At 42.3% G+C, this 21,556-nt stretch overlaps 1 protein-coding gene across 1 annotated transcript; it reads left to right on the top strand.

Moving 5' to 3' along the window:
- Positions 1–677: 677 nt before the first annotated feature.
- Positions 678–20,647, top strand: ky (kyphoscoliosis peptidase). The gene is made up of 11 exons (XM_088921390.1): positions 678–916; positions 3,961–4,275; positions 5,107–5,183; positions 5,832–5,970; positions 6,767–6,803; positions 14,362–15,054; positions 16,009–16,123; positions 16,561–16,678; positions 18,126–18,317; positions 18,556–18,746; positions 19,218–20,647. Exons 1-11 carry the CDS (start codon positions 678–680, stop codon positions 20,525–20,527), a joined length of 3,426 nt encoding a protein of 1,141 aa, XP_088777516.1. The 3' UTR covers positions 20,528–20,647.
- The last annotated feature ends 909 nt before the right edge of the window (positions 20,648–21,556 follow it).

The raw sequence follows: 21,556 nt of genomic DNA, 5'->3' as shown, positions 1-21,556 counted from the left end.
TAACGACAGACTACTGTTCTTTTAAATTTTCTCCATTCATTGGAAGTTTCATTTCACACCTCTCTGCACCCATTCTGACTTCACACCTCTTGATTGGCCTCTCTTTCTGTCCCCTGCTCCCGCCTCTCACTCCTCCTCCCTCCCAACCTTTGTTCTCCCGCTACTTTACCTTTGCCTACTGCCCTGTCTCTCTCACACCTGAAGAAGGCTCCACGGCCGAAACGTTGTGTTCTCTTTCTTCTTTTTTTCAGCATGGAATAAACCTATTACTTGTTCCTTTGCAGCCTACGCATGCTGACGCAGCTACCCACCTGAACTACATTCATAAAGCAATGCTGGATCGTTGTATCCCCGACTAGAAAAAGCTCTGTATTTCTCCTGTACACATCTGTCCACTAAAAAACACAGAATATAAATAAACCCATCTCAAAATGAGAAAATCTTAAAAAAAAAACATTTAGTTTCATTATCTAGTTTCTACAAGGTAACCTGGGTCAGAACCCATTCCTTTAGATTGTTATTGTTTCTCCGTCAGAACAGATTTACAAACGCAACAATACAAGGAAGGTGGAGATTTCCTATTGTCTTTATTGCCTATAGGTTTATCATGTTTTTACACATACCTGAGAAATGATTTATGTTCCTTAGAATGAGGTTTAACTATCAGAAATGGGACCATGAGGCCACAACTCACCAAAGAAATGAGCCCACTTGTGGCAGCTATTCATCCCGACAGCAAAGCAGTGAGATGGAGCAGGAGGCTGATAAAAGCATACGGAGGAGCAGGAGAGACCCGGCCTATCAGAGCTCTGCAAGCAACAGCCCAGGGAGAAGGAGCGCAGGTTGAACACAAAGGCTACTCTGAACAGACTGGAGACAGGACAAGGACTAGCAAGAAGGCTGTGAAGGACTTCAGGTACAGACCACTGAAGAGTCCAACACAGGTGGGAACTGACACCACACTCTGGGGGCACAGCTTCCAAAGAAGCAGCATAAATAACCACAGCCATGAGACAAAGATGGATCAACAAATTCCTGGAGCAATATTTTTCAAAGAATCAGACTTAAAGAACTTAAAAAATGAACTTTTCTGAAGTTCTTATTTCACAGGAAATTAACTGTTATGTCTGAGTGGAACAAGTACCTGTGGGTACAATAGTAATGATGAATTTGCATGATGACAATACCGATTGATTTTATTTTTGGAAAGGGGTTTGTTTTCTTTTCTTTTTCAGTTTAGATCCCAAAAAGACTCATGAACAGCCATTAGCCTGTAGCACTGGAGAGCTCCTGCATGTCATTTCTCTCTCCAGCTTCAAGTGTCACTGCAGAAGCTCAAGCTTCTACAGGGACTGAATCAATAGCACTAAATAAGCTGTAGGAAGTTTAAAATTCTCCTTGAGAGTGCCTGCACCAAAACCCTACTGTACATATCTATTTGCTCCGCAGATACAGCAACCAGCACCGCAGAAGGGAGCCTGGACAGTGCAGTGGGTGCCAAGAGCCCGTAAATAAAGCCTGGACAGTGAGAGATCACTCAGTTGTTGGTTTATGTGCTCTTGGTCCCCTTGCTCGTTTCCTTTAGCTACTTTTCATTTTGTCTTTTGAGTGTTCGTACAGAGAAACTCACACCAGGACAATCCTATGTTATAGGCTGTCTATTGTAACAGCAGTTCATTCATTAAGGGCTATCTGTGCTCACAAAGCATCTTGCAGCAGAAAGTCAAGTTTATACATAAAGAACAACTTCCCTCTCAGAAGACCTGCCCAAACCATGGATTGTTCCCAAGAATAATCCACACTTACTAGTACTGTTACAATAATCCTTTGCCTTTGACATTTGTCCATGCAGTTTACTTTGCCAAAGTGAATTTTCACAAGGAAAGGATCATAATTAATAAGAATGTGTAACTAAAGACATGGCCAGCTATGAATGGCCAGTGTACTAATGAATGGTTGCCCTGTGGCCACCCCTTGTAACTTACCTTTTTATAAGTAATAAGCTATTCCAGTCCTGTCTGTCTCAGTGCTAGAACTGCTATCAAGTGTTTGCACCATCATTTTGGAATCACTCTCCAGACAATATACTGTGGGGAAGACTGCATCAAAGAGGTTTTTCCAGCTTTGCATGTATGTCTTAGTACTTGGCCTCCATAGCAAAACCCTTTTCTGTCTTTATCAGGATATATCTGACAGTCCCCTTTTACAGTGCAACACTCTGTTCAAAATCGTGACTTGGTGAGACTGGACCACAAGTCTGAACCCTGATTTTGCATGAAAGAGTTTCTCTTGCTTATAAAGAGAGGCTGAAACAGGGAGACTGTCCTTTATGCTATCAAATACTGTATCTACCCCTTAATGTATTTGTGCATTGTGAAAGAGGACCGTGGAGGATACTGCTCAGGGAGAGAGAGGAGGCAGTGAGTTCACACAGCTTGAGTTTCTGACCCAGACTTCTTGTCACACCCCACACTCTCCCTCGCAAACGCCGTTACATTGCCAAACCCACTGTTTCACGATCTCATTCCTAATTGAACCCATCACATTCCCACATGCACCAATTCCACCAATTCTCACTCCCGGACCAATTATCCAACCACGTCCCTTTCCCTTCAGTATTTAAATTTCCCTCACGCACCAACCCATGCTCACTATTGAGAAGCCTCCTGTAGTATTCTCTTGTCTTGGTACCACTTGGCTCTCTCAGCACAGGTTAAAAATATTCGACTGTCCCTGAAGCCCCTTGCGGAATCCCGTGATAAAAGCACAACTGAATCACTGGAAAGAATGGGGATGCATGGAACAAACTGAGCAAAACCTTGGCAAAGTGCAATCAAAAGACAGGAAAGCCAGTGGTAACATCAGGAAACCCATAGGGAAAGTCAGAAAAATAATGTAAAACTATCAGCTTGTGTGGAGTCTGTTCATGAAACAAGTAAAGGTTAATTCCACAACAAAAAGTAGAAAGAAGAAACAAGTTTAATTTCCTTGAGACTTGAAGTCTCAACAGCCCAAACTTTGCATTTCTTCTTTAGAGATGGGGTTTGCATGGAGCCGAAGTTAAAGTTCTAGTCCTTTTCAAAGTACAGAGAAAAAAGGGTGGCAATCGTAATGTTGTAGTGTTTTAAAGCACATTAAGAATATCTTCTGACAGTAGCCTCATTTTACACACATGCTGCATGTCTGCTAACCATGCTTGTATGCTTTAGTCTCACTGTACGGGAACACGAGATGCAGCAGCAGCTTTCATCTGGAGAGTGGGGTCCACCGCGCGGCAGCCGTGGGCTTTACCGCGCGCGGAGACCGAAGCGCGCGGCTGGGTCGTGGGGTGGAGGGGTTCATGGCTTCGGGGGGCTAGTAACTAGAAACCGGGGTCGCGGCATTTTATTTACTAGAAGAGTGAAATGATGACGCCAAGTGAGATTAGAAATAGAAAACAATAACACAGGACGTTTAGTACAGCACATCATTTGCTTTGTGCAACAAACAAAACCCTTCGCAGTTTCTTTGAGAGCAGTTTTGGAAAAATGGCTGTACAAAAACGTACATTGTAAGTATCAGCAGCCTTAAGCTTGTCTCACATTTTAGGGAAAAATTAAATTACAGAAAATGCAAAATGTTAATAGAAGGACGTTTACTTAATACAGTGAATATGGTACAGCAATATTACCCAACGATCTGTAAAAAGCTTTTTTTGTCTAAGAATTTACTTTTTTTATGTGTTTACCTCCTGAAAAAATATTTTTGCATTGCTAAACTACTTACAAGCTAGTTTTTGTCGCCGGAATAGTTTCAAATAGGAATGTGCCACTAACGTAGATTTTAGTCTTAAAAATCTGCCTAAAAAGCCATAAAAATGTTTTGAGGAGATTATTTTGTGAAGCTACCTTCTGCAAAGCGGTTCACTGTCACTCCAGTCATGTCACCGGCCTCCTTTTCCGTCTTCATGTCGGCTGTCAGAAGTGGACCTTCTGCGGTGAAGTGCAGGTGGTGGGAACCTGGTTCGCAGCTCCAGACACGTCTGAACGGAGAAAGGCCCGCAGGTGCCGCTGACAGCGAGGGCGGCCACCTGGTACCTTTTGAGACAACGGCACCTTCCCCCCGGCCAATCACAGCGCGGCCTGGCCTCTTCCCACCGGTTCCGAGTGAGCGCAACCCGGACTGGACCCGCCTGGCCGGCAACACACGTGTGCCGTGGGACCTGAACGAGCGACCCACGTTACATGCGTTACAAGAGATGGGGCCAGTGAATGCGACAAGTAAGACCAGAAACAAGTATGAGGACAAATTAAAACACTGTAATTGCCATTTGACCATTATCAACAGAAGAAAAAGTTCCAGTGGCGTTTTATGTAAATGGTTACTGCTTGTTAGGCATCCTGTTGCACATTGTTAAACCTATGTTATTTGGTGGGATTCTGAAGGGTATGCTTTTAACCACAGTCTCCCAACTAAAAGAAGAGAGCAATTAAAAACGAGAGGAGGTGGGTACTGAAAATTCCAAGAGAACTGAATATTTTTAGTCTCAAACAGAGAATATTTCAGTGGTACCTTATACAAATATAAGTATATACAAATATAAATAAAAGGGCCCTGACAAAGATAAAATCACATGGAAGTGGACTTTTTTAGAGAAATTAACAGTGAGATACAAACCAGAGAACAAGCAGAAACAATGAGGAAGTGTATTTATAACAGAGAATCTGAGGTACTTATTTACACAAAGGATTGTGGGAGTGTGGAACAAGTGACTCAGCCATGTTTTTGAAGACTATTGTGGTTTCCTTCTAGAAACACTTGGATAAGACTGTGGGATCAATTAGCTACTTACTGTATTGCCATGTGAGCTAGATTTGGCTGATTGATCTCCTCTCATTTTCGTTTGTCTCCTTATGATCTTAATTTCAGTTGTCATTCTAAATTGAAGCTTTAAAGTTGCAATGACCAACATTGCTATAAATCTTACAGATATGCCCCTAAAAGGTGAGGAGACTGCATTTTCCAGAGCTCAGAACCCTAAGCTTGAGAATGACTGTGGCAACCGTGCTGTGGGCTTTTCCACAGTGCAATGTTACAGCACTCCTGTGGCCTGCATGTTCTGTGCAGAGGGGTCAGGATTAGCGCCTCGGAGGACTGGGCTCCATGGTTTAGTTCAAGTGAGGCAGAGATGGCCAAGGCCCTGAGTAAGTGCAGGATGGGGCTTCAACTGTTGTCAGACTTCCAGCATGCATTATAGCTGAGCAGGCTAACCCCCAGCTGGCAGCAGGACAGCCTCAGCTCCCATCCCTGGCACAGAGCAGGGGGAGAAGCCTGCCGGACAAAGACAGCAGCTGACCTTGCTGCTTCGGGCACAGACGGCACTCCTGCTAGGTCAGGTGTCACAGCCTCAAGACAGCTTTATTTGTTTCAGTTACAGTTTTCAAATGCCAAGGGTTTTTGCTGCAAATCAGGACAAGCAATCTTTGGCAAGATGTTACACAGTTGTTGCCACAGTATTTGTGAAAAATAGAGCTATAAATCAGAATATTAGCAGTGAGCATAATACGCTGTGGTACAATATTAATACAGCACAACACACCACAGAGCAATATAGTGGAATTACAGCACAGCATCTCCTTGTGGAAATAAAGTGTCCATCCCACTGGATTAGAACTGGTGTTTGGTGTCATCCACCCTCTTCTTTTACTTGAACATGGTGTGATCCTGGCTGTCCAGAACATGTCCGCTGCTGTCCTTCAGGCTGGGAGTCTGGTTGTCTAGAGTGTGTCCACCTGCTGTCCTTCAGGCTGTGAGTCTGACTGTCCAGAGTGTGTCCACCTGCTGTCCTTCAGGCTGTGAGTCTCTGTCCAGAGTGTGTCCACCTGCTTTCCTTCAGGCTGTGAGTCTGACTGGTCAGAGTGTGTCCACCTGCTGTCCTTCAGGCTGTGAGTCTGACTGTCCAGAGTGTGTCCACCTGCTGTCCTTCACGCTGTGAGTCTCTGTCCAGAGTGTGTCCACCTGCTGTCCTTCACGCTGTGAGTCTGGTTGTCTAGTGTGTCAGGTTTATTAGGTCCATGTGGTCTTAGAGTGCATGAGACTTGTTGATGGTGTATTCCTTAAATTTATTAAACAATCTTTTAGAACGGAGGTCTTTCAATTGTAAGACTCCGAAATTGAAGAATTTTTTGCGATCTGTGTAACATTGACAATACTGAAATCCATGTTATTTTGCACCTTAGTGTAATCAAGTCAAAGATTAAAACAGTTGGGGCCAAGCAACAGTTATTACAAGCAGAGATTATTAGAAATTATTTTTCCAATTATTTTTTAAAAGTTTTCTTTGGCTTGAGGGCTGATTCATTAGGTAAGTAGGGTGAGCAAGATTCCTAGAAGTGTGAGAAATGATGACATTTCCTAAAAGTCTCACTTTAACCCACCTCAGACCATGTTTCCATAATTCCTTTAAAAGCCTTGAACTCCTCCTCCTTGTTCCATGCAAGTACCCAGCATGCCCCAGGTCTGCAACACTGATTGAAAGACAAACAACACCACCTCACACACATTCTGCAGGCTAACTCAGACCACCTGCAACACTTACCAGTTACAAAAATCAATTTCAGAGACCATTAGGACTAGTAACCACTCCTTCAGCGTGGCTTGCCTCCAATTAGGTAAAAAGCCACTGGAGTTTATATTTCAATAACGGCTCACACATCTGTGGGCACACACAGCAAAAGAAAATGGAGCAGGCGGAAACCCCTGTATCTGACAGTGCGGCCTCCTGCAGACGCATGCACAAGGACTATACTCGCACCACAGTTGGGGTCTGTTGTGAGAACATTAGGGCTTCCACTATACTCTCTTTAATACAGTGGACTCTCCACTTCATCATGGAGGCCTTATATCCATCTTGTTGGTGTGGGTCATGCTTGATGGGAGGCCTTTCAGGAGAATTCAGCTGGGACTGTCAGCTGTCTTGTCATTGTTCGTCTGGCGCTCTTTGAGATTTGTTTGCAGTGTGGCAAATGTAGAAGTATGGTCAGCTTTTGAGCACATAATAGATAAATCAACCAGAATTAATTCTGATGTGTCCGTATTCCTGCATGAAAACATCATCGCATCACAGGAATATTCCAAAATCACCAGGAATACAAGACACGCTGGGCTGATCCTTGCTCTTTTCTCATCATCAGTCATACAGCAATCCAATATTAACTATCTTGGTGCATAATGCTAGACTTGGGATTTTCCATCCCCAGCTTCACCAGTGACCTTTGCATTGCTTGTATTCATTCCACTGGATATCTTTATTTCCACATGAGTGTTGTACTGCTCTGTGACGTGCTGTGCTGTATTCTATTGTACTGCAGTATATTATGCCCATTCCTAATTGTGGTTGAATTTTACAAGGTAATAGAAAAGAGAGGAGGAGGCTGATGACAAAAACAGGTTCAATAGGAGGAGAATAAATAGCAGGGGGAAACATGAAGAAATCTCTTTCCTTGATTTGGTTTTGATAACCTTTTCCAGGAAACAGCTCCTGTTGGGCAAAGGGTTGTGCTCTCGCAGAATGGCACTGACTGATGTCAAGCCAGAAACACCATCATCCGGGAGGCAGCTGCCTGGTGCAGATGGAGCAGCAGTGACTGAGTGCTCCCCAGGGCTCAGGACTCAAGCCCGCTGCTAACTTGTCAATGAACAGTTTCAACAAGGGACGGCTAAGACTTCCAAAAGAGGGCAAGTGCCAAACGATATGTGTTGTTGATCTGAAGTTGCAGTGGCATTCGAAGAACAGCCTCATGAACAGTGCTTGATGAAACGCCTCAGTGTATGAAGGACTGTAAATGTGTTTGTACAGCTGTGCTAATTTAGTTAGGCAGCAGAAGAGCAGAAACACAGGACATATTTAGATACACAATGTAATGCCCTCCCTAGCAGCTGAATAATAACATTTCTGTCAACTGGAGGAAGGAGCTCAGGTTCTTCGCTTTGGAGCATGACTATCCAGGGCAATCCCCGTTGACTGCCCATACTGTTAAGAACTCTATCCTCAGCTCCTTATATGGTGAAGTTCCAAGCCACAACCTCATAAACATGCTTCCTTTCACTCTTCTTTTTGAAAACCATCTTTCAGCAGTGGCCTACAAAATATTGTCTATGACAAACTTCTTTCCTTCTACAACTTCTGAAAAGTTGCTAATTCATATTGCACTATTTTTTTATACATATGAAGAATCATCTCTTCTTGTAAAACATTGTGCACCTCTGTGCATTGTGAACTCTCTACACACTGAAATGTAGCAGTCACATTTCCACCTACTTTTATAAATGAGAAACAAGTACAAAGCAGTGTCAGCATGCAAAAGACACATCTGTAGAAGCCTCCACAGCCAGAACATTGTGTTATTGTTCCACTTTTCGGCATGGAATTAACCTCTACTTGTACCATCATAAACATTTACTGTGGAAAAACAAGATATTGTCTTAGCAGAACTAAATCACAGTGCAAATATGGTGAGGCCTAAATCTCTGCTATACCCACTGTGCATCTCTTCTACATCCATCGATTGTGTGTCTGTGTGTAACTCTGCACACATGAGTATGGGGACGGCGTGAACCTGCAGCACCTCTGACCTGCTTACAATCTCACACCTTCTCCCCAGTGAGGCACAGTTGGCTGGGCCCTCAGCCCCCTCCTTCCCCCAGCTCAGCCATTCTCTAACTCCCTCTCCTTTCCAGAGCTTTGGAAACTTTCACCATTGGCTCTTATCAGCTGCTTTGTAGTATTTTTAGGGCTGTCATCCCATCAGTGTGAGAGCTGGGTAAACCCCAGGCTCCCAGATCAGGGTATAAAAGAGTTCCAGGGTCGAGGAGACAAACAAACTGTCGTGTTATGGAGAGTGAACGCAAGACATTGACATAGACAGACAGACTGACCGCACAGGGTAAGGACCTGTCTCTTTGTTCATTCCACATTATTTATAATCCCGCATATCAGGGTTATAAACAGTACATTCAAACAAACAAACAAACACATAGATTTTCTGCGTATTATAATATACTGTGTAATGAGCCATAATTAGTCATCATTTTGAAGAGATGCATTTTCTGTAAAGAACGGCCAGATACAACTTCTTATTCCTTTAGTATCATTGGCTTTGGTGCTGAAAGTGTTGCATAACCACACAGTAGAGTAAACGGTTAGTTAGAGAGATGCTGTTGCTATTCCTTGTGTTTGGAAGAGCCCATGGCAGGGTTGGCAGGTCTGAGCATGGGGACCTACTATGGTTTTTCCAATGCCAACCTCAGTCAAGATGTGGCACTTGCTATCATCTGGACTCCAGCCTTGTTTACTTCCATAGGAATTTCGTGAAAATATTGCAAGATAATTATAAATATAGATACTGTATATGTCTGTGTAAAGTTGTGTCTGCTGCAATAACAGTGATTAATTAATAAATCATAATTAAAGGTTCATCAGAAATGAAAGGAAAAGAGAAAAATTACACCTGTGTACTGTCTTTTATAATATTTAAAAATGTAATTCTGCATAAATGATTTTTTCCAAGGATTTCAGTATAGATATAATTAATTTGCCTTTAATTATTTTACATACTGTTTGCATAGTGTACTCTGAAATCAGTCAGTTTCTGCATTCAAGACTCCCCAACTTCAAGTATATTATTTCCAATGACTTCAACCCTTAAAGACTTCGGACTTTAAGGAGTCTCTCTTCAACTTGCTTTCTGACTAAACAGCTCCCTACAGGTGATGAACTGATGATGAACAAACACAGGTGGGAGTGACACTGTCTCACACATGCCCAAACAATTTCCATATAGCAATGCTTTTTATTTAGTGGGTTTGTGTAAATGCATGTTTTTGCCATCTACTGTAAAATTTATTTTTTAAAGAGTAGAACACTGCAGAAAGCTGAGAGCATCAGAGGAAACATCACTAACAGGGCTGGAGGGCTGTTCAGATTGACTTTTTTTTCCACTGCAAGGCATTTATAGCTTTATTCCCTTCCATTTATAGCCCCACAGAAACATTAAGAAAACTAGAGCATTTATAAGCCAGACAGCTCTACAGATCAGTTGCAAATGGTCAGATCACAATGTGTATGTTCCTGCAATTTGCCAGCCTACTCAAGCTGTATTTCCTCTGGAAGATGTAATGTAGCATGAAACTTAACATACTGTACATGCCTTTGTGTCAGCAAAAGATCAGATCAATTGTGATTCAATCTGCTTTCCAAAGCAGCTTGTGCTTTGCCTTCCTCTCTCCCAAAGAGAGGTGCAAGAGAGAAGTCCAGTGGGCTCTCACCGGTGTCCATTACTCGCTTTCTCCTGCATTTCTTCCTGAGTGCAGTATACTTTGGCATTCAAGGACTGTTTCTCCTGTGGTAATCAGAGGTAAGGTACAGCCTCCAGCTGTGCCTTAGAGACAGAGAGAGCTCCTTGTTCCTCCAGAGTTCTTGTTATTTCAAATCTCAGGATGGCACTAAGAAAACCTCAAGATGGTCTCAGAGTTTTTTATATTGATTGCACTGAGATGAGGAGGGTTGTGAGGGGTACTGCACTCACAGAGCCCAGGCTTACTATGTTAAGGCCTTAGAGAAACATCTATAATGTCAGTGAGCAATTTAATCTGCAGCAACCTTCTTATTTAACCTGCTAGTGCCCTTCTGTCTGTCTGAGGTCTAGTGCAGGGCAGGACAGAGAGGGCCTTTTCTAACTTCAGTGCAATTGTGTAAGGAACAAAGGACCAAGCACCCTGCTTGACTTCTGAGACCCATTGTTTTTCATTCTTAGTGTGGGTGACTTCAGACAAAAAGCCTGTTGCTCTGAGGTGTAAGAGGTACTCAAATATGTTACCGGAGTAAAATTACTGTTACTTCCAAAAATAAGTAATTCAGTAAAAGTTTCCATTCGAAAACATTACTCAAGGAAAAGTACAAAAGTATCATCTATTAACAATACTCAAGTATTAGAAAGTAAAAACTAGCCATCCATTCTTCTGTTACCATGACTTAATTATTTACATACTAATGTTCACTAATTTCCAAGCCTAGTACAATTAACAATACTGATGTTTCCAAACCAACAAGTGAGCCTGTATGACATAGTCTGTTAACACTTTCAACTCATCACACAATTTATTCAAATCCTTTAGAATGAGCCCAAAATGATTTTCTTGGTATTGTAATAAGCTTACCAGGGCTGTGTCATCAACAAACCTATTGAGATGTCTATGTGTTTGTTCTTACAGTCATAAGTGTGCAAAATGTACAGCAGAGGGGACAAACCATAGTCTGTGGCGATCCAGTGGTGAAAGTGCAAGGCAGAGCTGCTGAGACCTGCATGTTAAGAAGACTAGGACCCATCAAATCAAGTTACAAGTTATAAATTGAGAGTTTCTGTGTAAATTGAGAGTTTCTGTGAGATGATGATTGTTAGCCTGGCAGGGTCTGGAATGGGAAGTTAGAAATCTTCCACAAAAAGGGGATGGTTTGTAAAATATGGACATCTGAAAATGCAAGTTAAAAATATCACATAACTGATCTGCACAGGATTGCTGTAATTCTTCCACACTTATTGTCTGGACCTGCACTTTGCCTTACATCAATTTCCCTAAACTGTCCAAGCACCTCTGCTGTTCAGCTGACATATTTGTAGGTCTTAATTCAAAACCGGTATAAAACACATTTAAATTAATTGCATCTATGAAATGATATCTAAAAAGCTTAATTTAAACCAGTTGGCTAAATACAAAATTGCACATGCCTCCGGGTTTCTCGTTGGCGAGTTGATGTGCAAGTGTAGTATAGTAAAATTATAAAACAATTCATAATGTATGTAAAAGTTCATTTTACAAGTACTTTATTGTGCTTTCACCTTCACGTGCACTACACGTACTGTATGTGATACAACGCGTTAAAATCATTGACATTTTAAGTTTAATGGTTAAATGAATGCAATGTTGCTCTTTGCTCAAAACACTCACAATTAACAATTTTTCAAATTCTGAGTGTTGCTAAAACATTTTAAACATGGTTAAATTACATTTAAGTGTTCAGCTAAACCGGTCATTATAGGTGTTCTGTAAATACTCGAAAATGTACGCTTTTGTAAAATTGAGTTGCCATGTCCTGGTCCCGATTACTCTTGAAATACTGTGATTCTTATGGAGAAATGTGTCGCACATGAGCCTCAGAGGAAACTTACGTTCTCCCCGTCCCCATTGATCTCCATTATTTATTATGGGAAATGCTTCCCCCATGGATTTTAAAACCGTGTCCACATTAAGCACACTACCCCAATCCCAACCCTTGTAAACATCATTATCCTGGAGGGAACGACAAACGAAGACGCTTCTGGGAAATGTCAGGGGGTCGAACTGCTGTTTTTTCTAAGACAACGTTCTTGAGTAAAAGTCGAAGTACTGTATGCCAAAAATAAAATAAATTAGTACAGATTTTGAAAAATGTACTTAAGTTCTCTAGTGAAGTAGTTCTACTTTATTACTTTCAAAATTGCAAAACATCCTTCTGATGTTGATGGTGTATTAAAACAGAAATAATATACCTGCCCAATTAACAACAGCCTTATTCCCATCCGGCACATGAGCGGTGCAGTGGGCTATGTGACATTGAAGACGGTGGGATTAAGCACTCGGTTTGGATTATCAATGTCAAAGTCCTTGAAGTCACCCAGTATTTTGGAATTAAAAGAAGTTAAGGTTACAGACAAAAGGAGGTCAACCAGGCTATTGAGCTCACTTGATAGTTAATTGATCCCAGGATCTCATCCAGCTGTTTTTCAAAAGAAATCAGGGTATCGCCTTCACCAACACCTCTGTGTAGTACTGTATGTTCCATTATTCACCCCTAGATAGCATTTTTGACCTACGAGTGCTTTTTTCTGTTTTAAACAAAGACCAAATGTTATGAATCTAGATTTTTCAGCACTGAGACTTCTCAGCAAACATTTTAGTCCTCAGGTCTTGATGCAGAGAGTCACAAGATCTTCATAGCTACGAATCTCCAGACTCTTCTGTCTGCAGGCCATGCTAGAGTGTCTGTTGGGATGAAATGCTTTTTGCTTGGCATGTTATGGTGACTTTCAGCTGTGTCTGTGGTGACTTTCAATAAGCACGCTTTAATGAACGTCAACACTCTTTGGTCAAACAACCTTTGACTTTTAGGTTAGGATAACCTACAACAACTGTAACTGTTCTATTCCTGTATGGGACATTCCAGCAGAGTGGACCGAGCCATCATGCCCAGATAGAACCATCTCCAAAGAGAAGGCTTGGGAGGAATATTTTCACTATGCTTATGGTTGTATGTCATTAGTATTCTTTAAATCTTTTATTCCTTTTCACAGTATGTCTCTTAAAAGGTATGCACGCAGACCCAGGAGCCATTTTTTATAAGAGTCCCTCCCCTTTTCCCTGAGTTATTCTAATGAAGGATTACTTTCCCATTGTGTTAATACACCACTCTTTGATATAATATATAACCATATTATAGTATATTAAAACATATTTTTAGCCATTTTATCTTAATAAATATATTAAGCTGTTAGTTCTGGCAACATATCCGAGAATATAAAAATGCTTTTATGGAGAAAAAAACTATGAGACATACAAAGAATTATTAAGGAGAAGAATCTCCAGAAAGGCACTTTCCTCATCATGTGCTAAAATATGTGTAATATTAATGCTTTATATTTATGAATTAAGATTGTCCATCCAAAAGGAAATGTATCTTTGGCATCACCATACAAAACAAAAAAAACCAACACTCAACACAAAATATAAAATATATAAATTAAAACAAACAATAATTCTATACATGCAAACAATGCATATACATACATCTCACTCTGCCTATATTACACTATTACACATAATCTGATTGCTTCAGACAGGAAACAGTCACTTAGCTGTGTTAAATATACAGATTGCACAGGGAACATAAGAGTCTTGTAGACATTTTTCTTGGCCACAGGCTTTCTAAACCGTCTCCCTGAAGGTGGGAATTAATGAGAGGCATTTTGCTTTTGCAAAGCTTCCAAGTAGACAGGTGGATATCCAAATAGATCAAGAGCACAGCTCAGAAAAATGGTCTCCACTATTATTTCTGAGTCCCTCTGCAAAAAAACAGCCATGTCACCTCATCATCAAGTTGGAGAACTGGAAAGTCATGTTTACTGATTTAGGGGGCTGGTCCACCAACATTTTCCTTTCCAAGAAAGTACACATTTCCTTGGAGATGGACATGTGACAAGAACACCATAAAAAAAGTTCTGGGTTATTTCTAGCAGATTATAACATTCTAGTTATTGTTAAAATGAAGTCTGCTCTCCCTGTTCACAGTGTTGCAGAGTGATTCAACAGGAAAAAATGGGCAATGGCCTACGAGTGATGGCAGACATCCCTGATCCAAAGAGATCCCTTCCACTGAAGAGCTTCCACCAGCTCAATCCGCACAACAGCAACAACAACAACAACACAGAGATTACAGAGGAAGCCTACCCCAGGACTCACCAGGACAGCAAGAATCCGCAGAGCACTTCAAAGCCTGGCGACTTGAAGAAGCCTGTCAGCAGTGATGGAGCCCATGCCCTTGAGGATGCTCATATCCCATCTGGCACAGGCACCGCCAAAGAGGGCAAGACAGTCCTCCAGCAAGAATGGCAGCTCGAGGTGCTTTCAACCGGTGAAGAGAGACGAACACCCTCCTCCACCTCCCGCAGCATCCAGTGCAGGAGGAATGTGTTTGAGAGGTGGGCAGCCCTGGGGCATGAGTCCCAAGCCAGCAGCAGTCTAGGGAGGCCCACAGCAAAGCGCCAGCTGTCTGCAGAGAGTGCACAGACCTTCAGGGTGGTGAAGAAGAGCACAGTGATGCAGGGGCCTCGAAGGGAGGTGGTCTCCCAGGCCCAGGGGAGAGACAGAGCAGCGCTAATCCCACGCACTGTAGCCCTGAAGAAGAAGTCAAGGAAGGAGCTGTTCTCTAGTCCAGAGGTCTTCCGCAGAGTGGACGCCCATGCTCTCAGTACTGGGAAAGAGGTAGGAGAGCTGGAGCTCAGAATGGACAAGTACGTTACAGCATTGCAGAATCTGTCAGTTACTGGTGCACGTGTACTTCACACATTGCATCTAATCCCACTGTCTCACAGAAAAAATAACACTGAGCACAAAATATTTGAAAATGCCATAAAACTTCAAAGCGTGAGGTATTATTCTAATGTACACTCTAATGTCCACTATTCATCCTTCCAATATCCATAACTGCAGCTGGAGGCAGACACATGTCAGAAGAGTATCCTGTCCATCACAGGGTGCACAAACACATAGACACACACGGGGAGTCATTTAGCAATGCCAGTTAACCTGGGTAGCATGAGGACCCACAGAAATCACACACAGGCACAGGAGAACATACAAACTCAAAGCAGACTGATTCAGAGCATAGCAGTTACTGGGCTGTCCACTGTGCCATAGTCGCTCACAGAACTTTCATTGCTGCTTCTATTGGCTTTTATTGACCTCTGACTGCAATGACACATATCACTTTCTATAGGTTTCCTTTTCACCTCATGCTCAGTAATGACAAACAGTTGTCAGTTACCTCTGAAAGTGCTACTATCTGTTATGTTTTGGTTGTAATAACATCTTCTTAAATTTCTATTTTTGCATTCATGAACACATAAGGTATAGATCAAGTCCTTTTTCTCATGGAAATGTGAGGATATGTAAATGTTAAATGTTAAAAATTCCTGGATTGAAGGTGAGCCAGTGGTTTTTTTCAGTACATACTGTACAGAAGTTCCTTATCAGCCAATCTAGGACCATAATCCAGATTGTTTCTGGAATGGGCCAAGATGGATAAAACGGTAAAAGTGAGTAAAAACAAGTTGTTTTGTGAAGAATTCTTTATACCCAATTACCAAGCATTTTTAAAATCAATTAACCATTAGCATCAAGCTGTATTTTTATGTCAAGCTGTGTCTGTTTTCAAAGCTGCGAGCACAAGGGATTTACAGTGTGCAGAAGATCGGCCAGACAATCACACAGGGGGCAGTGAGTGACCTGGAGAGGGTGCGAGCCGTATGGACCTGGTTGTGCCATAACATAGGTCAGCCTAACCTGCTTCTAGTTTGATTGATCAGCTTAAATCCCAAACAGTGGTACAGTAGATAAACTGTAATGTACTGATTTTATAGATGGAAACACTACATAATGTGCATCAGACAGTACTTCATGTACTTCAGACTGTAGTAAAACCATTTGCAGTATTAATATTTATATTTCACATTGCCCCACTACCAATGATTTAACCTGATTACCAGCTACCAACATTTAGGTCATTTAAAACCAAGAGCAGAAGGCACTTCTTTGCACAAAGGTTGTGGGAGTATGGAAGCTGAAGCTTGAACCATAGACTATTAATGACTTAACGGCCAGAGGGGTTGATTGACCTCCTATTATTTGTAATTGTTCTTGTGTCCATATGAGAAAATGCTAAAGCATGCCCGCTCACCGTGTTCAATGCTCATTCTCCCTGACCTGCAGAGTACGATGTGAGTGGGTACCTGGGCCTGTCAGAGAAGCTGTGCTCGCCGGAACATGTGATCAAGGCAGGGAAGGGCGTGTGCTGTGGCTACTCCAGCATCTGTCTCCAGATGTGCAGGTACTGTACGGCTGTGCCACAGATACACCTAGTCCGCTACTGCCTGTCTGTGGCACATACAGAACCACCTCAGTGTGTGACACATCTGCCTGAATCCCTTTTTATTTCCTAACTCTTGTATGAACAAACCCATCCAAGAAACATGTTCTTCTCAAAACAAAAGGGATTTTGTTTTCTTTTTAATAGGCTAGAAACACTTTCCAATGATAAAACATATTTTGTCACAAAGAATCTCTAAATGTCTTCCATGTTTGGGGAATTGTGTTTCAAAATTTTAATGAATTCTGACAACTTTGAAAATGATCCTTTTTTACAGTGTAATATCATAGGATTCTTTCATGCTTGTAGTTACACTGTTTTTGTATCAGTGCCCCTCTATTTACATATACATAGAGAGCCATTCTGCATTCAGTGGCCCATGTGCTAACTAAAACTACTCTCAGTATATAACGTCTGACTTGTGTTATACTGAGAGCTTATATCCTCAGTATAGCCCAACTGTTATCCTGAGATCTGCTTATCAGACTTGAGATCTGGCTAAGCCAAATGGGTGATAGAGCCTTAGCTCTTTTAACAGCACATTTGTAAAACTTCTGCCCAAATCAATTAGGGACTCCGTGACTGTCTTCAAAACTCACTCAAAGAGCTATCATTTCACTAATGCTTTTAATGTGTAATTTAGTTTTACTAGGTCAATTTGCTTTAGTTTTCTACTTTCTCTTTACTTCTGTAATAGGCATTATGTGTGCTATTATACAATGCTTTGTGTTTTATGAAAAGTGCTCATAATTGCATAATTGGATTATTATATTATTATCTTCAATGGCCAAGTAGTCTGGGCCTCAGTTTACTTCCTCATTGAAAGGGCAGCACTCTTACAACATAGTGTCTTCAGTCACCATACTGGGGAATTGGTTTGGAAATGCTGGTCCAGAGGAAAAAGCGCCACTTACTGGTCCTCCAGAGCCACTTGCAGCAGCAGCTTGGTTTTCCTTTCATCACAGTACTGACTATGTCCAGCCTGGCTGAGCTTCAGAGGTCTGTCAAGAGTGATTAATGAGATTTCAGTAGCAATAATATTTATACTATCAGAAGTCATACAAGCAGCAGCACAAACAGTAGTTATGGTACTAGAAATTATAGTAGCAGTTATGATAAAGATATAAAAGCACAAGCATGATTACAAATGAGAGGAGGTCAACCCATCTAACCCATTTGGTAGTTAGTAAGTAATTGATCCTGGGATCTCATCCTGATGTTTCTTGAAACAAATCAGTGGACTAGCCTTAACAATATGGCTGGATAGCTTGTTCCAGACTCAAAGAGCTCACTGGGTAAAGAAGTGCTTCCTAGAAGACTCCACACTCTCTCTCACCTGGCTCAGGGACAGTAATGTAAGACGAGCAGTCCAGTGCAGTACATGATCAGAGTGCTCATGTGTTGGCAGTGAGGTGGGTATCGAGTGCCAGGAGATATCTGGTCATGGCAAGGGCATCGGTTACCGTGTGGGACAGAGCTACCAGAACACCAAGTCCAACCACATGTGGAATGCCGTGCGTCTGGGGGGCCAGTGGTTCCTGTTGGACGCCTGCTGGGGAGCGGGCACAGTAGACATCGAGAGCAAGACCTTCATGCCCAGGTGAGTGCAGGACAGTGTGGATAGGCAGCGGAGCTAAGACTAACTTTGCCAGCTACTTAATGTTTGCAAACTGGAAACAACTGAGCTATTCCCCATCTAGCAACTCTCCATCTTTCTTTGTCTCTCGTCACAGTGGTTCTCTGGAAGTGTGACAATGTTTGTGGGAGAAAACAAAACATTATCGTTTTTAGCAGTGAATTCTCATCCATCATCCATCTCCATCATGTGTGCTGCTCAGGTACGATGAATTCTACTTCCTGCCTGACCCAGAGGATTTCATTGACACACACTGCCCAGACGAGCCCCAGTGGCAGCTCCTGGACCACCCTGTCCCCCTGGAGGAGTTTGAGAGGAGGGTCTTCAAGACTTCTGAGTTCTACAGGATGGGCTTGACCATCCTGAATCCCAAGCACTCCCACATGGTCACAGGTACCCAGCATCAGGACTGTGTGTGCTCGCAGAAACTGCAAATGAAAAAGCAGGGTCATCTGTATAATTAGATTTACTATAATTAAATTTAATACTTCAAATCAGTTCAGAAAATTACTTCATGAAAGCTAGAAAATTATCTACAGCTGAAAAGCATAGCAGGGAATGAAGTACTACAAGCAGCATTTTTCCAAAGAAGAAAACCATATTTTTAAATGCTATGGTTCAGGCTAAACCAGTATTACTTCTAAATTGATCAATTAGAGATATTAGCTTACGTTTTTGAAAGAAACACATTGAAAAAAAGGATTGGAGCTGCTTGTAAAGGCCTTTAGAAATGGATCTGGTTCTTACAGAATAAAAGACAATAGGGTGAAACCAATTTCAAACTGCGCTCTTCAGGGTAAACAGGCTGAAGACTTGGGATGAAATGGGGGCACTTAGAGTGCTGATGATGTTTCTGGTCCCCAGTGAACGGAGAGGCCACAGTGTCCCTTGGCTACCGGAGACCACTGGACTTCACCTACCAGATCTCCCAGCAGAGCGGCATCATCACCCAGGATGTCAGCAGTTCCTTCGGACTGCTAACCATCTCCCGAATGGGCATGAAGCTGAAGCTCTTCCCTCCGGCATGTGGCATTTACGACGTGAAGATATTTGCTCGTCCCGCTAACACGGCTGGGACCTTCCATTGGGTGTGCTCCTTCCAGCTGGAGTGTCCAGAGCCCCAGCCTTCCGAAGAGCTTCCAGAGAACCCCTTTCTCTCCTGGGGGCTCCAGCAAAATGCGCAGGCCTTGGGCTTGAAAGAATGCTCCCATGGGGCTGAGCCTATCATGTTGGAGAGCGGATCTTTTGAGTTGGTAGTCTGGACATCAAAACCCCTAATGTTGCTGTGTGAGCTTGTCCACAAAGACCTGGACACCTGCCTGGCCAAGAGGTGCCTCGCTACCCAAATTGAGCCGGACCGGCTGACTTGCCATGTCCTGTGCCCATACCGAGGATACTACCGCCTCTCTGTCTTCGTCAGGGATTTTAACAGGCGAGGGGATGCATTTCAAAATGTGGGCAACTTCCTGCTAAAGTGCACAGGGTCTGGGATCAACCTCAATGAGCTGTTTCCACCTGCCCTCAGTACATCCTGTGGCCCTGGCATTAAGACAGCACAGGCTGGGATCTCGAAGTTCAGCCACACTGGAGCCATCATCAACACCCAGCAGGGCAAGTGTAACATCACCTTCCATAACTCCAGGGACCTGGAGCTCCATGCTGTCCTGGTGAAGGAACCCCTCAAGACCTCTGGTCACCCCCTAAGCAGACATGTCCTATTCACCCAAACTGACTGCAAGGTCACTGTGAGTGTCTCTTTGCCTGAGGCTGGAACCTACAAACTGGGACTCTATGCTAAGACAGACTCCGGCCAGGACTTCAGCCACCTGTGCGATTATGTCTTGAGGTGTACCTCAGAAAATAGGTGGCCCCCGTTCCCTAGTACCTACTCAGCTTGGAGGAAAGGCTGTGTGTTGTTCGAACCCAGGGCTGGCATGCTTGAGCCTCTGAGCCGGGTCCGGTTCCGGGTTCGATGCCCCGGGGCACATAGCATATGCGTGGTGGGCGAGTCGCAGACGGACCTGCAGCTCAATAAGAGTCGGGTGTGGGAGGGAGAGGTGTTCACAGGAAGCGCAGTTCCAGAGCTGAAACTGGCCGGCAAGTTCAAAAGCGAATCCTCAGACATGGAAGTTATCTTGTCCTTCAGCCTTCTGAATGACCAGAACGAGCTGTGAACCCAGGAGCTGCTGTGAGAAATGACTTAAGTGGAAAAAATCTGAATTATGTCGTACTTTTAAAGGACAAATTTAAAACAACATTAACATTAACAAAAATTAAAGTTGAAGTGTTTTTTTTTATTTTGTCCTGCTGTCATTGAACTTGAAAAAGCAAAATACAGATGCCTATTAGTGCCATGGAGAAAAAAAGATATTTGCATTTAAACAAGATAATATTGCGTTTAAACAAGATAACATTGCATTAAAAAGTGATAATTACTTCATAAACGATATTGCCTAGTGTATTAATATCTTGCAATATACTGTACATGAAGTAATACTGTCCCATGCAATGTAGCACTGTTATTAACAACAGAAGAATATTGTCACACTACTCTTTGAACGAATTAATTAGTCTTAAGGAGCATGTGTTCTGTCTTTTGTTTACACAGAGTAGAACACCCTGTGATTTAGCTTTCCTGGGTTAAACATGTCTTTTTCACCATTTCTGTGAAAAGCAGAAATCACATGGCTTTACAAACGTGTGCTATTATTCATGTGAAAATCAAGAAGCATGAGCTGTGCATAAATCTTTAAACATTGGACAGGAGACATTTACAGGACGCTGACTTGACAGTTAGACTTATACTTACTGTTGGTTTACTCTTACAACTAATGATTTGGTAGATCATTAAATCTTTAAGGAGAAAAACCTCAAAAGGTTTTAACCTATGCTGACATCAAATGCTGAATTTGAAATTACACAGCAAAATGCAGGAAACATCATTTGAAGGGAGAAGAAACAGCATTGCTGTGTTGGTTTGCACAGATGTGATTATAAAGAGATAGAGGGAAGCCAAACAAAATGAAAAACAATGAAAGGATGGCACACAAGCCGTAGCCAACAGAGTAATAAATTTATGAAGAGAGCCCATTTGCTGGCGATGTGTTTGGAGCACTATCTTATTTATTGTATCTTGTTTAAACGCAAAATTATCTTGTTTAATCACATGATCTAGTTTAAATGCAAATTTATCTCTTTAAACA

This window comes from Atractosteus spatula, chromosome 1, assembly GCF_055471065.1.
Source record: "Atractosteus spatula isolate fAtrSpa1 chromosome 1, fAtrSpa1.hap1, whole genome shotgun sequence".
NCBI lineage: Eukaryota > Metazoa > Chordata > Actinopteri > Semionotiformes > Lepisosteidae > Atractosteus > Atractosteus spatula.
This window is presented reverse-complemented; position numbering and strand designations above follow the sequence as displayed.